This window comes from Coregonus lavaretus, assembly GCF_964263955.1.
Source record: "Coregonus lavaretus genome assembly, chromosome: 12".
Classification (NCBI taxonomy): Eukaryota; Metazoa; Chordata; class Actinopteri; order Salmoniformes; family Salmonidae; genus Coregonus; species Coregonus lavaretus.
The window spans coordinates 49,001,284-49,018,268 of NC_139999.1; the positions used below are offsets into that span (position 1 = coordinate 49,001,284).

Here is a 16,985-nt window from a genome sequence, read left to right on the forward strand (position 1 = left end):
GTTGGTTGAAGATAATTTGCTAGACAGCCATTTTCAAGTCTTGCCATAGATTTTCAAGCGAATTTAAGTCACAACTGTAACATCTTGGTAACCAACTCCAATGTATATCTTGCTTTGTGTTTTAGGTCATTTTTCTGCTGAAAGGTGAATTTGTCTCCCAGTGTCTGTTGGAAAGCAGACTGAACCAAGTTTTTCTAGGATTTTGCCTGTTTAGCTCTATTCCGTTTCTTTTTATCCTAAAAAAAACTCCCTAGTCCTTGCCAATAACAAGCATACCCATAACATGATGTAACCACCACCATGCTTGAAAATATGCATTGTTTTTGCCCCAAACATAACACTGTATTCCGGACAAAAAGTTAATTGATATGCCACATTTTTTGCAGCATTACTTTAGTGCCTTATTGCAATCAGGATGCATGGTTTGGAATATTTTTATTCTGTACAGACTTCCTTCTTTTCACTCCATCCCCAGTTATCTCCTATCACAGCGGTTAAACTCTGCAACTGTTTTAAAATCAGCAATGGCCTCATGGAGAACTCCCTCAGCAGTTTCATTCCTCTCCGGCAATGGAGCTTGAACGGGCGCCTGTATCTTTGTACTGACTTGGTGTATTGCACAGGAGGTTGGTGACACCTTAATTGGGGAGGACAGGCTAGCGGTATTGGCTAGAGCGGAAAGGTATCAAATACATGGTTTCCATGCCATTCCATTTGATCCGTTCAGGCCATTATTATGAGCTGTCCTGCCATCAGCAGCCTCCTGTGGTGTATTGGTGCCACCATCCAAAGTGTAATTAATAACTGCACCATTCTCAAAGAGATTATCAATGTTTTTCGTTCACCAATCTACCAATAGTTGCCCTTCTTTGTGAGGCATGGGAAAACCTCCCTGGTCTTTGTGGTTGAATCTGTGCTTGAAATTCACTGCTCAACAGAGGGACTTACAAATATTTGTATGTGTGGGGTACAACGATGTAGTCATTTAAAAATCATGTTAAACACGATTATTGCAGAGAGTCCATGCAACATGTGACTTAAGCACATTTCTACTCCTGAACGTATTTAGGCTTGCTATAGCAAAGGGGTTGAATCCTTAAGACATTTCAGCTTCTCATTTGTAATGAATTTGTAAAAATTGAGAAACACAATTACAGTGTGTGTAGATCAGTGACACAAAATCTCAATTTAATCCATTTTAAATTCAGGCTGTAACAAAATGCTGGAAAAAAATCAAGGGGTGTGAATACTTTGTGCTGGAGATAATGAAGTTGAAGTGGTGGAATTGTCCTTGAACCCTACAGGTTGTCCAAAAAAGTACATCAGGGATACCCCTATGAATAGACCAAAAAAGTTATCTGGAGTACTCCAGACCACACCATCTAGTAGTGTAATTCCATCCAAGAAGGTAACTATCCAAAGGTTATGTACACCTCTGGACTTGCCTTAGAAGACAATAATTGTGATAAAACTGGGGTGGAAATCCAAGGTACAATATCTTGCCCATGTAATTAGTTCCAAGAAAGTTATCTTTGTGTTGAGACAAAAATAAAACATAAGGACATGGTTAATTCTACACATGGTCAAGTTCGATTAAAAAAAACAGTGCATGGATCAGCTTATGGAAAATTGTTTTATTCTCTGAAATGCTTGTACAAAACACACAAAGTTTAAGGCATATATTGCACAGACTATTCAAACGTTTCTATGTAGAAGGGTATGTTCCCTCAATCCCAGGTTTAAGGCACGATAGCCAGTTAAACTGTCCATACATCAGCCATGATTCTTACATTGAAATGGGAAAACATTTTTAGGATGCATTTGGTTGTATTGAGAAGCTACACATTTGACAAAATTCACCCCCCCGACATATATTTGCATGCATTTTCACATTGGCATCTACGCCTCATGTTTCATTCTGCATCCAAAACCTGATAGATATATAATAGCCTTTTCTAAATAATGTTCAGTATCCAGCATCGTAATAAGTAATATGTACTCACAGTGGCATGTAGTAATGTAGAAGTGTAGTAATGAATAAACCACGTACCCGCTTTATTGTACTGCATCTATATTCAAAACCCATTAAAAATAGTTACCATTTTTTGCTTAGTATTCAGTATGACTCAAGTCTGACTGAACTCTTCAGTCCCCCAAACTGTGTGAGAAAAGAGGTACAACTCTTTAGCACATCTCCGGTAGTAGAGTATCTATAAGAGCTACCCTTCCCCACTGACATACTAGACAATTCAGAAAATGGTGCTGACATCCAGCCGTATGAAAGAGCAGAAAACGAGGGGTAGCCTATATATCTGGGAGACATCTGACATGAGGAAGAAGGAATGTGGATATGTGCTAGTCACAAATCTAGGTTAATAACACGGAATTCTAGCTGCAAAAAAAATTATATATGAACCACCAGGGTTATTAAATGTATGGCACCGGTAACAGCTAAAAAGTCTAAGTTAGACCCATTTGAACTGACCTATGACAGACAAGAAATTGACTTTGCTGCAGCACTGTTTACGTAGTAGGGCCCAATTCACTTTTGTGCAGCGTCGATTTGGCCATAATATGTAGTATGAAATAAGACTGTTTCATGGAAACTACAACTGTATAATAAAAAGTTTAAAATACTGTAACGAGAGGATATACTTCGCTAACACCGAGTGAAAATACAGAGAGGAAAGGAGAGACAGTTTGCTTCTCAATAACGTCAACATTGATCAATGAATTCAATACTGACCAGATTGTCATCCAAGCGAACAACAGGTGTTTCAATTAAGACATATTTTGGTTTGAAATACAAGGACCAAATCTTAAGCCGCCAATGACACGCTACTTTGGTCAATCCCTCTCCAAACAGGAGGGCCCAAAAGCTTGAAATTTGTGACAGGCTTCATCCATAGAAGACTATGGCATAATAGGGCACTTATAGCAAGTGTTACGTTACCCTTAAGAATGAGGAGACAGCGTCACCCGACTAAGCCTTTAGCTTCGCCACAAAATTGATTTCTGTAATGAGACCAATGTGACCTTCCACCCCATCGCTCTCAAACACACAAGAATTCCACCTCCTTCACATCCACATTAAAAACACTACGTCCCTGGAAATCGTACGATGCATAAAGATAGCGCAGAAGTAACAGAGAAAAAAAAACACATATTTTTCATTATATATATATATATATATATATATATATATATATATATATATATATATATACACACACCCCCACACACTACCAGTTAAAGGTTTTAGTATACCTACTCATTCAAGGGTTTCTTTATTTTTACCATTTTCTACACTGTAGAATAATAGTGAAGACATCAACAGTATGAAATAACACATATGGAATCATGTAGTAACCAAAGAAGTGTTAAAAAAATCAAAATATATTTTATATATTTGAGATTCTTCAAATAGCCACCCTTTGCCTTGATGACAGCTTTGCACACTCTTGTCATTCTCTCAACAAGCTTCACCTGGAATGCTTTCCCAACAGTCTTGAAGGAGTTCCCACATATGCTGAGCACTTGTTGGCTGATTTTCCTTCACTCTGCCATCCGACTTATCCCAAACTATCTCAATTTGGTTGAGGTCGGGGGATTGTAGAGGCCAGGTCATCTGATGCAGCACTCCATCACTCTCCTTCTTGGTAAATTAGCCCATACACAGCCTGGAGGTGTGTTGGGTCATTCTCCCGTTGAAAAACAAATGATAGTCCCACTAAGCCCAAACCAGATGGGATGGCGTATGCTGCAAAATGCTGTGGTAGCCATGCTGGTGAAGTAAATAAATCAGACAGTGTCACCAGCAAAGCACCCCCACACCATAACACCTCCTCCTCCATGCTTTACGGTGGGAAAATACACATGCAGAGATAATCCGTTCACCCACACCGCGTCTCACAAAGACACAGCGGTTGGAACCAACAATCTCCAATTTGGACTCCAGACCAAAGGACACATTTCCACCGGTCTAATGTCCATTGCTCGTGTTTCTTGGTCCAAGCAAGTCTCTTCTTATTATTGGTTTCCTTTAGTAGTGGTTTCTTTGCAGCAATTCGACCATGAAGGCCTGATTCACACAGTCTCCTCTGAACAGTTGATGTTGAGATGTGTTACTTGAAAATGCCAAGAGTGTGCAAAGCTGTCATTACGGCAAAGGGTGGCTATTTGAAGAATCTCAAATATAACATTTTTGATTTGTTTAACACTTTTTTGGTTACTACATGATTCCATGTGTTTTTTCATAGTTTTGATGTCTTCACTATTATTCTACAATGTAGAAAATAGTAAAAATAAAGAAAAACCCTTGAATGAGTAGGTGTTCTAAAACTTTTGACCGGTAGAGTATATACACATACATACACAGAAAAATACTGCTTTCCTGCTAAGATACTATTTTGGAAATAGGTAAAAAAAATTAAAAATAAAAGTTGAGTTCATATTCTTTGTAACTGATGATTTAGAGTGTGTGTCTTAAAATGTAGAATCCATGGTGGCCACTTGTTTACAGTAGTTTAAGGCAAGGAGAGCGGAGACAGACATTGGAGCAGTGCAGTCAGGCACACTGCAATACAATCAATTTCCCTTCCGCCTGTCTTCCGGCACTGTGAGGAGAGGTGAAGGCCGTACAAAAAAGTGAAAATATCTAAAGTGCATAAACTGTACTGGAGGAGCACAATGCTCGGGCTTGAAAAACACACACCTACCTGTCTCAGCCCCAGGCCCGCCCTTGTTTAACCTTGGTGGGAATGATTGACAGGCTAGACAGCCGGAGTTAAAAGCAGTCTTAATACATTCAACCAAGTCTAGTACTGCTACTGATGAGCCTAGCTCTACTGGTGCTGGCCTCAAAACTGTAAAAAAGAAAAAAAAAAGAAAACACATCACAGGGGAAGGAAATGTCCCCTTTTGGAAATAGTTGAGATAGTGGAAAAGGGAGTTAAACTACATCATAGAACTCTGTGTTGTCGTGCTTATGTACTCTGGAACGTTGAAAGGTTCCGCCCAGCAACAGCCTCCATTGGATAAAAGTTTTAAAAGTCCTGATAAAAATGTTTAAAAAGCACTGTCTTTAAAAACACTTGTCTTTCCATCCTAGTGTCTGATGTATGAACCGTATGCATCAGTTCTGCCATATCCAAACTGTGGAGCATACAGTGTCAGAGGGGCTGATGAAGGGAATATGTTCTCGTGTGTACACACACAGTTAGGGGCAGTCTGAGTAGGGATATGGTGCTCCCACACATACACAGACCAGGGTGTGGCCGTGGCTCTAATTGACCGTTTCGCTGACGGCGCGCAGGGTGTGCTGTGACCCCCACATGGTGGCCATGGGAGTCTGAACCACTGGGACAGGCTGTCGGACAGTAACGTCACTGTGGACCACACTCCACACACTGGGCACCGACTGGGCCCTCTGGACACTGCTGTTGGGGATGGAGGAGGACAGGGGCTGGAGGGAGGCCAGGCCCAGGAATGGGGTGAGGGCTGGTGGTGCTGGGGCTAAAGGTGGGGCCGGGGTTGGGACTGGGGTTAGGGTTGGGACTTGGGTAGAGCTTGGAGCTGGGACTAAGGTTGGGACACAGGACAAAGTTGGTGCAGGGGCAAAAGTTTGAACAGGGCTTGGGGCTGGGACAGGGGGTTTGGTTGGAACAGGGGTTGAAACTGGCACTAGGACTGGCTTTTGGGCTAGGCGGGGAGGCACAGTTGGAGCCGGTACAGAGGCCACGGCGAGTTTAGGTGCAGAGGAGACTGTGACAGGGATTAGTACTGAAACTGGGGACACCACAGCCTTGTCCGTAGGACTCTGCTCTTTGGGCGAGTCAATTGTAGCTTGGCTCTGCGCCGGTGGAGGGGTCGGACCCATAGCACTGCTGCTGTGGCTGCAGCCACCTGTGGCTTCTGTAGCGGCCCTGCTCTGGTACTCCTGAAGCAGCCTCTTCTGACTCTCGTGCTCGGCAGCCCTCTGGAGAGCTGCATCCACCAGCAACCTCAGGTCACTGAAGTCCTGGCTGGGGCACAGCTCTGGAGGTGTGGGGGGCGGCGTGTTGAATAGCCCGCCAGTGGGGCTGGCGCTGATAACCTTGGAGCTGTTCTCCTCAGCCACCCTCCTCAGGAGACCCTGCATGTCCAACTGCATCAGGGCCTGGACGCAGTAGCCCTCTTGGCCGGGGTAGCCAGCTCCCAAAAGGATGGTAGTGGCAGTATTTCCCAGGAGGCTGAGGTCTAGTGTGGGGGCTGGCCGGATGACAGAGGGCCTGAGAGGGGGCAGGGCTGGAGAGGGGACTGAGGAGGTGGGGCTTTCAGGGTAATTACCTCCACCACATCCTCCAGTGGATGGGCGGCCCTCGCTCTTCCCTGCCCGCCTGGAGATGGTGAACTGGGTAGGGTCTTTGCCATCCTTGCGGAGCAGGTCAGGGAGGAGGCGGCGGCGGGCGTTGATGAACCAGTTGCATATCTGGAAAAGAGGAGTCAGTAACTTTAACAACGCCTGCGAAAAAAACTGGGGTGCATCTCAAAAGCCTAACATGGATTCCCTCAAGAACCAAACTACAAGAATATGGACAGTTTATTAGGTACCTCGTTCACGAAAATGGATCGCTCCTAAATGGATCGTCAGTCACGTGGCTGTGGCTTGCTATAGAAAGCAGGCAGACAGGCATCTACTGTTTGTTCGATTGAACGTTAGAATGGCAAAATGAGTGACTTTGAGCGTGGTATGATAGTCGGTGCCAGCATCTCAGAAACGACCACCCTCCTGGGCTTTTCACGCACGACAATGTCTAGGGTTTACCGAGAATGGTGTGACAAACAAAAAATATCCAATCAGCAGCAGTCCTGTAGGCTAAACCAGCTCATTGATGAGGTTGAAGGAGAATGGCAAGAATCGTGCAAGCTAACAGGCGGGCAACAAACAGACAAATAACGCTGCAGAACGGCATCTCAGAACGCACAACTCTAGTCGATCCTTGTCAAGGACGGGCTATTGCATCAGACGACCACACCAGGTTCCACTCCTATCAGCTAAAAACATGAAGAAGTGGCTCCAGTGGGGACATGATCACCAACACTGGACAATTGAGGAGTGGAAAAACATTGCCTGGTCTGACAAATCCCAGTTCCTGTTGCGTCATGCTGATGGCATTGTCAGGATTTGGCGTAAGCAGCATGAGTCCATGGACCCACCCTGCCTGGTGTCAACGGTACAGGCTGGTGGTGGTGGTGTACTGGTATGGGGAACGTTTTCCTGGCACACGTTAGGTCCATTGATACCAATTGAGCAACGAACATTTCCGACACCACGTAGAAGCCATGCCACAAAAAATTCAGGCTGTTCTGGAGGGGGGTCCGACCCGGTACTAGATGGGTGTACCTAATAAAACTGGCCACCGAGTGTAAATCTCAAGTCACTTGTACTCTCTAGTTTAGTGTGCCAAGTCAACTACAAGACAATAATAATTAGCTCAACTCATAACTCAATTGAGGCATATAATGAAGAGCTCAAACTGGTCCGAGAGCAGTTTTTTGGAATGAGACTTCTGCCCACATGTTCATTCTCCTGCACTCCTCCAGGCCTTGTTGACCTCCATCTTGTGGTAAAAACCTCCCACACACAGTGAGATGAAGGCAGCTGGCATTAATGAAGTCTCAGCTGGAAAACGCTGCTCAACAGAGCAAGTAGAGCGCAGCCAACCAGGGGCATTCCACTGCACTATAGGTTTGTCAGCTCTGCTTGCTCTCTGCTCAGTCCAGGAATTCCTCATGTCACCACTCCTGGGGTGTGAATGCGTGAGTATTTGAGGAGAGAGGAAACAACAACAAATGGGTGTCCTATACAAGGTGAGAAGGGAAGACTACGGCGACGGTGTCAAATTCATCCGTACAGTAGTACCGCACTCATGTGACATTTGAATACTGTCGTTTGCTAAAGCTGTTGAGAAACACCCTAGAGCTGAAGTACGACGATAAGTACAACGTAAATATCATGGGATGGATCTCCATTTAGCACCGGCCTGAAGTAGGCCTATAGGTGCTACGGGGTTCATCTCCCCGCACACATAAAACGGTCATGGAGGCCAATAGAGAACACAATATCTGATAAGAAAAACAACCATCTTCAACAGAGTGAGTACGTAATCATGACTCCATCTAGGCCCAAGTGTCTGCTATGATCATCTGTTTACACTGCATCAGGCACTAATCAGCATATCTGGAACAATTCGACTGGAGGACATTTAAACTAATCGAGGGGAACATGCCGAAACCGGACCTAATAATTTGTTAGAATAGTTCAAAGCAAACCTTGCTAGGGTATAGGCTATGTTGGTGTAGGGCTGGGCGATATATATAGAATTCATTTGATTCATTCTAAATTGTATTTTTGCACGACATTCCAAATGCCTGTATCGAGGTTTTGTTCTTTTTCGTTTTTAGGAGCGTTTGTCTGCTTGTTTTTGGTCTCGTCTCCGTCGCTCCTCTGTGCACCTTCCCAGTTACACCAGAGATCTGTATATAATGACGAGATGCACGTCTCCGCCCTAACAATGGGAGTCGTTGTCCCAAAGGCGGGAAGGTAGGCGACAGGCTTAGGTACAAAATAAGCCCATAGAAACGCATTGGCTTTATTTTGGACAGGTTTTAGCGAAAGTGAAACATCTTGCGTCACCTCTTCCTCTATGGTTTACACACACACCCCAAGCCCCTCCCACTGCCTCACGCCAACAAAGTTGAAACCACATCTTCCTCTCTGACAAGCAGTTTCAACTCACTAATTGCAGTTGAGGTTCGGTCCAACAGAATAGGTCATATTGACACCAAAACACATTGAGACTTTATTTTACTGTAATAGCAAACGTTTCTAATGATACCCTTTTTATGTCTCAACTAGTCAAATTGAGCGCAGAGCAGACAACTAAAACGAGTGTATCAATGAACATTGATTCTGGAAAATGAATGCTCAGTTTGTCACATGTGGCAATGGGTTACCACGTACCACTAGCAGCATTTTAGCCAAAGACTGTTATACTAACTGCCTAGTCTGTTTTATAAATGTGCAATAAGCATAAAACAATAAGGAATTGGCAACTCGTTCTCATTCTGAGAAATAAGGTAGCCCACTTGACAGCTTGTCTGTCGAAATGTTGGTTATTAGGATATTAATTGCATCTGAGCTCCTGGAGTGTGCGGCTTTCCTTTTCTTTTTCAAGCCCACTTGATTTCAACATCTGAACAAAGTGGACAGGATAACACGCTTTTCAAACAGAAGGGTGTGTTCATAACAATTCAACTGTTCAACCTTGTTAGCTAGCAAATAGATCCAAGTTGGCTAAACTTGAAATATAAAGATTAGCTGGCTAATCCCTAGCACGTGGGCTTGAGAGACCGTTGATGAGACCTGTGATAATTTTCTATAGCCTAATGCCTGCTACAAGAAGTTAGTCATTATTAGGGAATGTGCATTATGCATGGTTCTACTACATTTTTTACAAAAACTGCATTTTCATAGACTGACCTGAAAGCCAGATCAGTGATTATTGCAACAACAAAAAACATTTGATTATTGCTGACTGCTTGAAATGCAGTGTATTTGACCTTTAAACAACAATGCTTATTTAGAGAGATCTTGAATCGCCAATAAGTTTGAAAATAAAATTGAGATATGATTTTTAGGCCATATCACCCAGCCCTGTGTTGGTGCTCCACTACACAGCTCAAAGTTTCCACCTGGCGAAGGCTACTGTAGGCCAAAATGTTGTCTGTGGACTGCTGTATGATTAGGCTCAATTCAAGCATTTGGGAGCAAGAATGAACAAGGAATTTTTTTTGTACATTGTTTATTTTAAAAAGGCTAGACTGTTCCCGTTCAACTCACCTGCAGCACAGAGAGGCTGGTCTGATCTGACAGGCCGAGTTTCTCCTGCTCTGAGGGGTAGGCGTTGAAGCGGTGCTCGTACAGCCAGCTCCGCAGCACCTGCACCGCCTCCTTGGGCAGGTTGCCACGCCGACGCCGCTTGCCCGAGCCCCCACCACCTCCAGACAGGTCGAGAGGGAAGCTGTCGTCCTCAAAGGGGTCACTGTCAGACATGGCTGACAGCTCCTGCTCTCGCATCCGCTCCTCTTCCAGAGCTGAGGACAGGGGGTACAGAGGGGGTTGGTGAGTCAGTTGGTAGGCAGTGCTAGTGTTTGTATGGGGGGACACTGTTTGCGCTCATAATAGGCCAGGGTTGGACATACACTAACTTGTTATAGAATGTATTGCTTTCCCTCCAAAACAGAGACTGACATAACCAACTACTTGTTGTGTAGGCCTGTGTTTCTTGTTTGTTCTCTTATCGTGCATTCACCGATCTATAAAGAAACAGGTTGGTGAAGTATTGATCAGTACTCAGCCTACAATATGATCTATGATTTATGTCAGCAATGTGATTGATACATAAATCAAGTTACACTGATAGGCAAGTGTGGGTGTAGTAGTTAGTTGAGTACAACTGTACAAGCGTGCATGATGGCACAATGACACACCATCAATAAATTAAGTGACAATATATGCTAATTGGAAGAAGAAGAAAAATATACACGTGTGTATATATATATATATATATACACACACACACACACATACATATATACACACACATTGAAAACAAGATTTGTCTTCATTCCCCAAATCATTATTTGTGGCACTGGGGAAGACCAACTCAAAATGGAGCATGGTTTCTCCCAGGGTATAGAATGCAGTAAATGTCTTTCTCTTGGTGAAATCTGACCCCTGGAGTGAGCTCCGGTCCTCACAAAAGGAGATTGTGTGCATATCACCATCTCCAGCAGCTAGGGATCTATAGACTGTGCGAGGGGCTATTTTCACCTTTTGCCAGGGAATTTCAGTCCTGGAGCAATGGACATTCTTTTAACTTTTTTGCATCCCCAAAATGAATGTGAATTCAATGGCTTACAGGGCGTTTGCGGCTAGCTACAATGAAGTTAGAACAATTGCGCATGAAAGGGCAAAACTGATGATTTATTATAAATATGCTAGCTACCAAACTTGGTAGCCATAAGAATCCGACTAGATGTTTATAACTTCTCTCTAGTCGGAATGGAGCTATGCCAAGATCAAGACAGCGCCCGCGTGAGATACAGGTCAGAAAACGTACCTCAATCCAGGGATGGGAGATGGCGCTGTACTCCTATAGATCCCAATCGACTAGGGATGTGCATCTTTCGCTTTCAAGACGAGTCGATACACATCTAGATACATGGGCTCCGATACGACACGTTTTAGTTTGAAACGATTCGGTTTGAAAGAACGAATAGATGCAATTCGGTCCGATGCACTAACGTTTGTTGCATAAACGTATTCTAAATGAAAATCCCCTGCTGATGGAGCTCAAGAGCTGGATCTGTCTGACCTGACTGTGTGTGTGTGTGTGTGTAAATTATGCTTATGATGTACAGTATGTACTATGCGTGTGTTGTAATGGGACATTTTGTTGTATGTGACCACATATCTGAGTATGTGACTAACCTTGTGAAACGGTCCTATTATAATCTTATGTTCTTGGGAGTATCATCCTGTGCAGCAAACCAGCTTGCACCTGCGTCCTTGTATAGACAAAGTCCCGCCGAAGAACAGGAAACTATAAAGATATGTGCTCATCACCAAATGTTTCAGAATTCAGACTGTCTACAGTGCGCTGTGTAACTCTTATTCTCTCTGAGTTCAGAAAATAAATAATCTTGGTTTGACTTGGACTCCAGCAGATCCTTATTTTATAATATCCACCACAGGCAGCCTACATCGTGGTGGTCAGTGCACGAAGCTGGGAACAGTGCGCATTTGGACAACCAATATTGCCTGGGCTTGTTCGGCAAGCAAAATGACTCACAGTTACCTGCTGAGTTTGACACATTTACATTTTAGTCATTTAGCAGACGCTCTTATCCAGAGCGACTTACAGTTAGTGAGTGCATACATTTTTTCATCATCATCTTCTTCCTCCCCATCTTCCTCTGAAGGAGGACGCATCAGTTGTCCAATAAGACGAGGTATTTTCAGAAGACGTGCCTTTGTTTGCTGAAATTCATACTTTTTAATAAAACATAAATCAAATACAGCGACTCGGTGTAACGGTAGCTAACGCACTTTTGTACAACGCTCTGTTCTGTACATTTGACCTTATTTTAGTGCCCCAAAAACGTAATACTTCCAGGTCAAATGTAATATGAATACCACTGTAAAGCACAATTTCTCCCCTTCCAGCAAAGTTAATGACGAGACCTTCCTGCTGCTAGTCTCTGCATGATCGAAGAAAGCAATGGTGCTCCGCCGGGTCTTTTTAAAATGGCGGGTGGGGAAGCGAAAGCTGTCCAACGTATCGCCTCTAAAATGTAAATAAAACATTATAAAGAGTTTATATATAATGTCTCATTACATACCTATTTTAAGGTTTGTGTCGAATTTGAATAGGGTTTTTAGGGCAGCGCTAAATTTTTCACAATGAAACTGTGGGTGTCACGGTTTTTGAGTGTAATGATTATGCGAAAAATTAACAATTGATTGAATTAGCTATTGATGAACTCACGAGTAATTAACTTCACACTCACCATTGATCATGTCTTGTTTTTAATCTGCGAGAGAAGCGCTACACCTGCTGGAAAGAGGATGTACGGCACAGAATGACTGAATAATGCGTGCTGTACGTTACATCGTGACATGTCACACTTTAACGTATAGCGAAGTCAGTTATTTCAACTTTTCTCCAATACTATTAGTCTATTACCATGTCAATCAAGGCTGAATCGAAACTTAGTTCACACCCCAGATTTTGATGCCAACACAGTCGCTACAGCCCCATTAGTTTTCATTGCAGCCTTGTTTGAATGCCGCGGTTGCCCACATATGTACGGAACTGAGTTAGCTACCATTAGTCGGAGCTAGTGGAGCGCGGGTCAGCTGTTTGTCCACACTCAAACAATTGCTAATAACCCATCCACAACCACCCGACTATATGCGATAAAGAGAAAATCTGAGACCCGATCCTAAGCTGCTAATGTAGAAAGTGTAAAATTATTTTTTGCCTGATTAAGATATGTTTCTGCTTCTAATTTCCGACATTTTGGTAGTCAGCTTGTCTATAATTAGATTCATGCCGCTTCTCTTCGGTCATACGTTTCCCTAGAAGACTAAATAAACCTATGCTTACCAGAATAATGTCAAATTATATAATGAATGCTTCAATCTAGATGACTTCTGTAAAGTGGTGCAAAGACATTTAGAGACCGGGGAGAAAATGCAAATCGCTTTTTTTAAATTATTTTTTTACGGGAAACATTTTGTGCCAAATGTCCAAATGACATCAGTTTGACCGGTAGAAAGCTGTGAAAATGACCCAGCACGTTTCTGATAAGATTTCAGTTTAGCTTGGATGTATATTTTGTGGTTGAAATACTGTCAGCTTTTATGATGCTGATAAAGACAGCACCTCCAACTGCGCATTCGCATTCTCTCAAGATGCTGAAAGAAATAAATCATATTTCTCTACTCATGTTTCAGAGTAAAAATGTAGCCTACATTTGGTGTATTGTTTTACTGCAAGAATTGCTGGATTCTGCAGGAGTTCATATTAAGGCTATGAGAGGTTATAGACCTAAAGTCAGTGTCCAGATTTCTATTTAACCCATCTGAACAGTATAGTGTTCAGTTCCCTTGATGTGCCACAAGTCTATTTGAAGTACCCTTCTTGCTACTGTCAAATTTGTATAGCGCCTCACAATCATCACACTGCCATCCTCCTCTTTTACCACTTCACCAAATCTTTCCCAAACATTACTTTTCTGGCCCTTTTTCAACTCTGCATTTCGCAGCTTTTCTCTTATTGAATTAAACTCCGACATTGTCCTTTTTGCCTTGGATCAACATTAACTTTTTCTGCCAGTTCCGAAAATAATTTGGCGATTGTCTTGTAGGCTATTTGACGCGAGTAGTCAGGCCCTAAAGCTTACTCACTAATTCCAGATAGTCTAAAATAACTAAAGAAAAACCTCAATGTAGCATATACATATATATATAAAATGCACAAGAATGGTACATTAATTAATTGAAGGTACTGTTCTCTCTTTATTCAACCCATCCATCAACAAAATATTTCATGACCCTAAACCCACCCGCCCCGCGGGTTACGAGTCAACTCGCGCCTCACTAGTAGAGGTACACTCCGCCCACTCGTCTCCGTTGATGCGGAGTAGCGATATAACTAGAACACTGCTTTATATTTATGGTAGCTACATCGTGGAGTTAAATTGTACTTTGCTTGCTAGCTACAGTACGTCACACGCTGTTCCTGTCAAACCCCCCCCCCCCCAAAAAAAGTGTTTACAAAACAAAAAGGCAGTCTTTTTTTTATACGAAGTTAGCTATCTATTCAAAATACGTTGACAAACTTCAAAGGCGTGCAGAAGTTGAGTTTTGGTTAAATTTACTAACATCTTCAAGGCGAACTAAGCTAGCTAGTTTTAGGCTAAAGTTAGCAGGCTAGCTAACAAACAATAAAGCAAGTTCTTGGAATTCTGTCTTGTTCCATTCAATCTAGTATTTCGTGGGGTTAAGATTACTGTTGCAATTAAATCCAATAGCTACCTGAATGCTATCAATTTGCCAAATCCAAAAATATATCAATAAGATTTAACATGAGAACATTTGGTAAAAGCTCGAAAAATCAGGAAAGAAAACGTTAACTAAGTTGGCTAGCCATCTTCCCATCGTGTAGCAAACGTACAAAGAACCCGCTGAACGCACGCCCTCGCGCATGCAGGATTGTTCTGTAGCTCCGCCAGATGGACACCATGCTTGCTTCCAAACATAACTTAGCTGGTTCGCTGTTCCTCCAAATTCAAACACACGCTGCATTTGTTTGCTACAAAAAGCAGCATTCCATTTAAACCCAACAGCCGGGCAAACTGTCAGGGTGATAATGAATGCCTGCCAATAAAAAAATAAAGACTAAATTCCCATAAATGTATGCCTACCTCGTTTGAAGGGTTTCATTCTTTGTTGATGGCTTGCTTGAAAACACGCAGCTGTCGAAGTTCCTTGTAAAATGTTTGCCCCAGCCAAACGTTCACACGAGATTTTCTTTCCAAGGTTTTGCACGCTTTTACTTTGGTGCTCGGGGCTTCAATTCTTCGTTCTTGTGACATAAACGTGCTGTTCTTCAACAGAACAGTGTCTGTCCATCGCGTTTCATAGTCTAGTAACGTAGAACAAATAATGTATGTTCTATAATTTCTGCTGCTTGGTTCTCTTTACCTGCACACAGCAACGCCAGCTCCAATCTGACAGTCGAAAATGTAATGATCCCGCCTCCTATACCAGTGCCCTCCAATTACGGCTCTTCATTTCCAGTAGACACGCCCGTGTCATCACTCCTGAGTGATTGACAGGATTAGCATTTACTTCAAATTTCAGACAGTAAAATATTTCATTAAAAAATGTTATTTTGTTATCGACATTATTGAAATTCCTCGCGCAGGATTAATCAACGCACAAGCCCTCTGTTTGCCAACATGTTATAGTTGCCAGCAAAACAAGGGGATTTCCTCGTGTCGTTGGAATATGCATTTATTATGTAACCGAAACGATCATGTTTTCTTGTTACATAAACGGGATAAACAATGTCGACAAAAACAGTGAGCCACTAATGGATGCAATAATTAAATATTATTCTGATAAAGTATTGACATAAGAACAGCAAAATCTTCCCAACAACGGCTGGAGAAAGTCGAAGCTTTCTCACCTTGATCCTGTACACACATCCTCTTTCACATGCAGGAATTTTCTCTTTGTAAAACAGTGCTGTGGGACTGCTTCTGAAAGGTTGTTGTTGCCACTGCAAAATGACTGTCTACATGTCAGGAAGTATTCCATCATTTTGTTCGCAGAATCCTCTGATTGACCAATAAATCAAACAGAACATTATGTAGGCCTACCGTTGTGTTTCAGAAGTGATGAAAAGGGAAGTTTTGGAGAAAATCTAATTGGCACTGCAATCCAATTATTAACATTTGTTAACTATTAATTAAATATCAATACAGCTTATCATTAAACTCTAGAAAATACATGAATATAGGCATAGCCTATCACCTATTTCGAAAAAGTGTGACAATACAATAGGCGACAATACAATAGGAAAACAAGTATACTGGCATGGGAGACTAACCAAATGACTCACTACAGTTGTTATAGATTACAGTGGGTATCATAAATATTCAACCCCCTTGGACTTCTTCACATTTTATTGTGTTACAAAGTGGGATTAAAATGGATTAAATTGTCCTGTTTTTGTCATCAATCTACACAAAATAAACTATAATATCAAAGTGGCAGTAACATTTTAAATACATTAACATTAATGAAAAATAAAACATTCATATACTTTGACAGCGATTACAGCTGTGAGTCGTCTTGGGTTAGTCTCTTAGAGCTTTGCACACATGGATTGTGCAGTATTTGCCCATTATTCTTTTCAAAATTCTTCAAGCTCTGTCAAGGTGTTGGGGATCATGGCTAAACACCAATTTTCAGGTCTTGCCATCAGTGGCGACCCGTCATTCAGGGCAGGTGGGCAGAGCCCCACCTGTTTTGAGCCCCACATGTTTAGCTAAAAGATATATACACTACCAGTCAAAAGTTTGGACACACCTACTCATTCAAGGGTTTTTCTTTATTTCTTACAATTTTTTACATTGTAGAATAATAGCGAAGACATCGAAACTATGAAATAACACATATGGAATCATGTAGTAACCAATTTTTTTTGAAATAAATCAAAATATATTTGAGATTCTTCAAACAGCCACCCTTTGCCTTGATGACAGCTTTGCATTCTCTCAACCAGCTTCATTACATTTTAGTCATTTAGCAGACGCTCTTATCCAGAGCGACTTACCGTTAGTGAGTGCATACATTTTCATACTGG

At 42.2% G+C, this 16,985-nt stretch overlaps 1 protein-coding gene across 2 annotated transcripts; it reads right to left on the reverse strand.

Moving 5' to 3' along the window:
- Positions 1 to 4,312: 4,312 nt before the first annotated feature.
- Positions 4,313 to 15,292, reverse strand: LOC311137991 (homeobox protein TGIF1-like). Of its 2 annotated transcripts, XM_084172637.1 has the most exons (4): positions 15,037 to 15,292; positions 12,616 to 12,662; positions 9,884 to 10,137; positions 4,313 to 6,469 (listed from the first exon to the last, which is right to left on the reverse strand). In XM_084172637.1, exons 2-4 carry the CDS (start codon positions 12,623 to 12,625, stop codon positions 5,285 to 5,287), a joined length of 1,449 nt encoding a protein of 482 aa, XP_084028763.1. In that variant the 5' UTR covers positions 12,626 to 12,662; positions 15,037 to 15,292; the 3' UTR covers positions 4,313 to 5,284. The 2 variants fall into 2 exon arrangements, with proteins under 2 accessions (XP_084028763.1, XP_084028762.1); XM_084172636.1 differs by lacking the exon at positions 12,616 to 12,662.
- Positions 15,293 to 16,985: the final 1,693 nt, after the last annotated feature.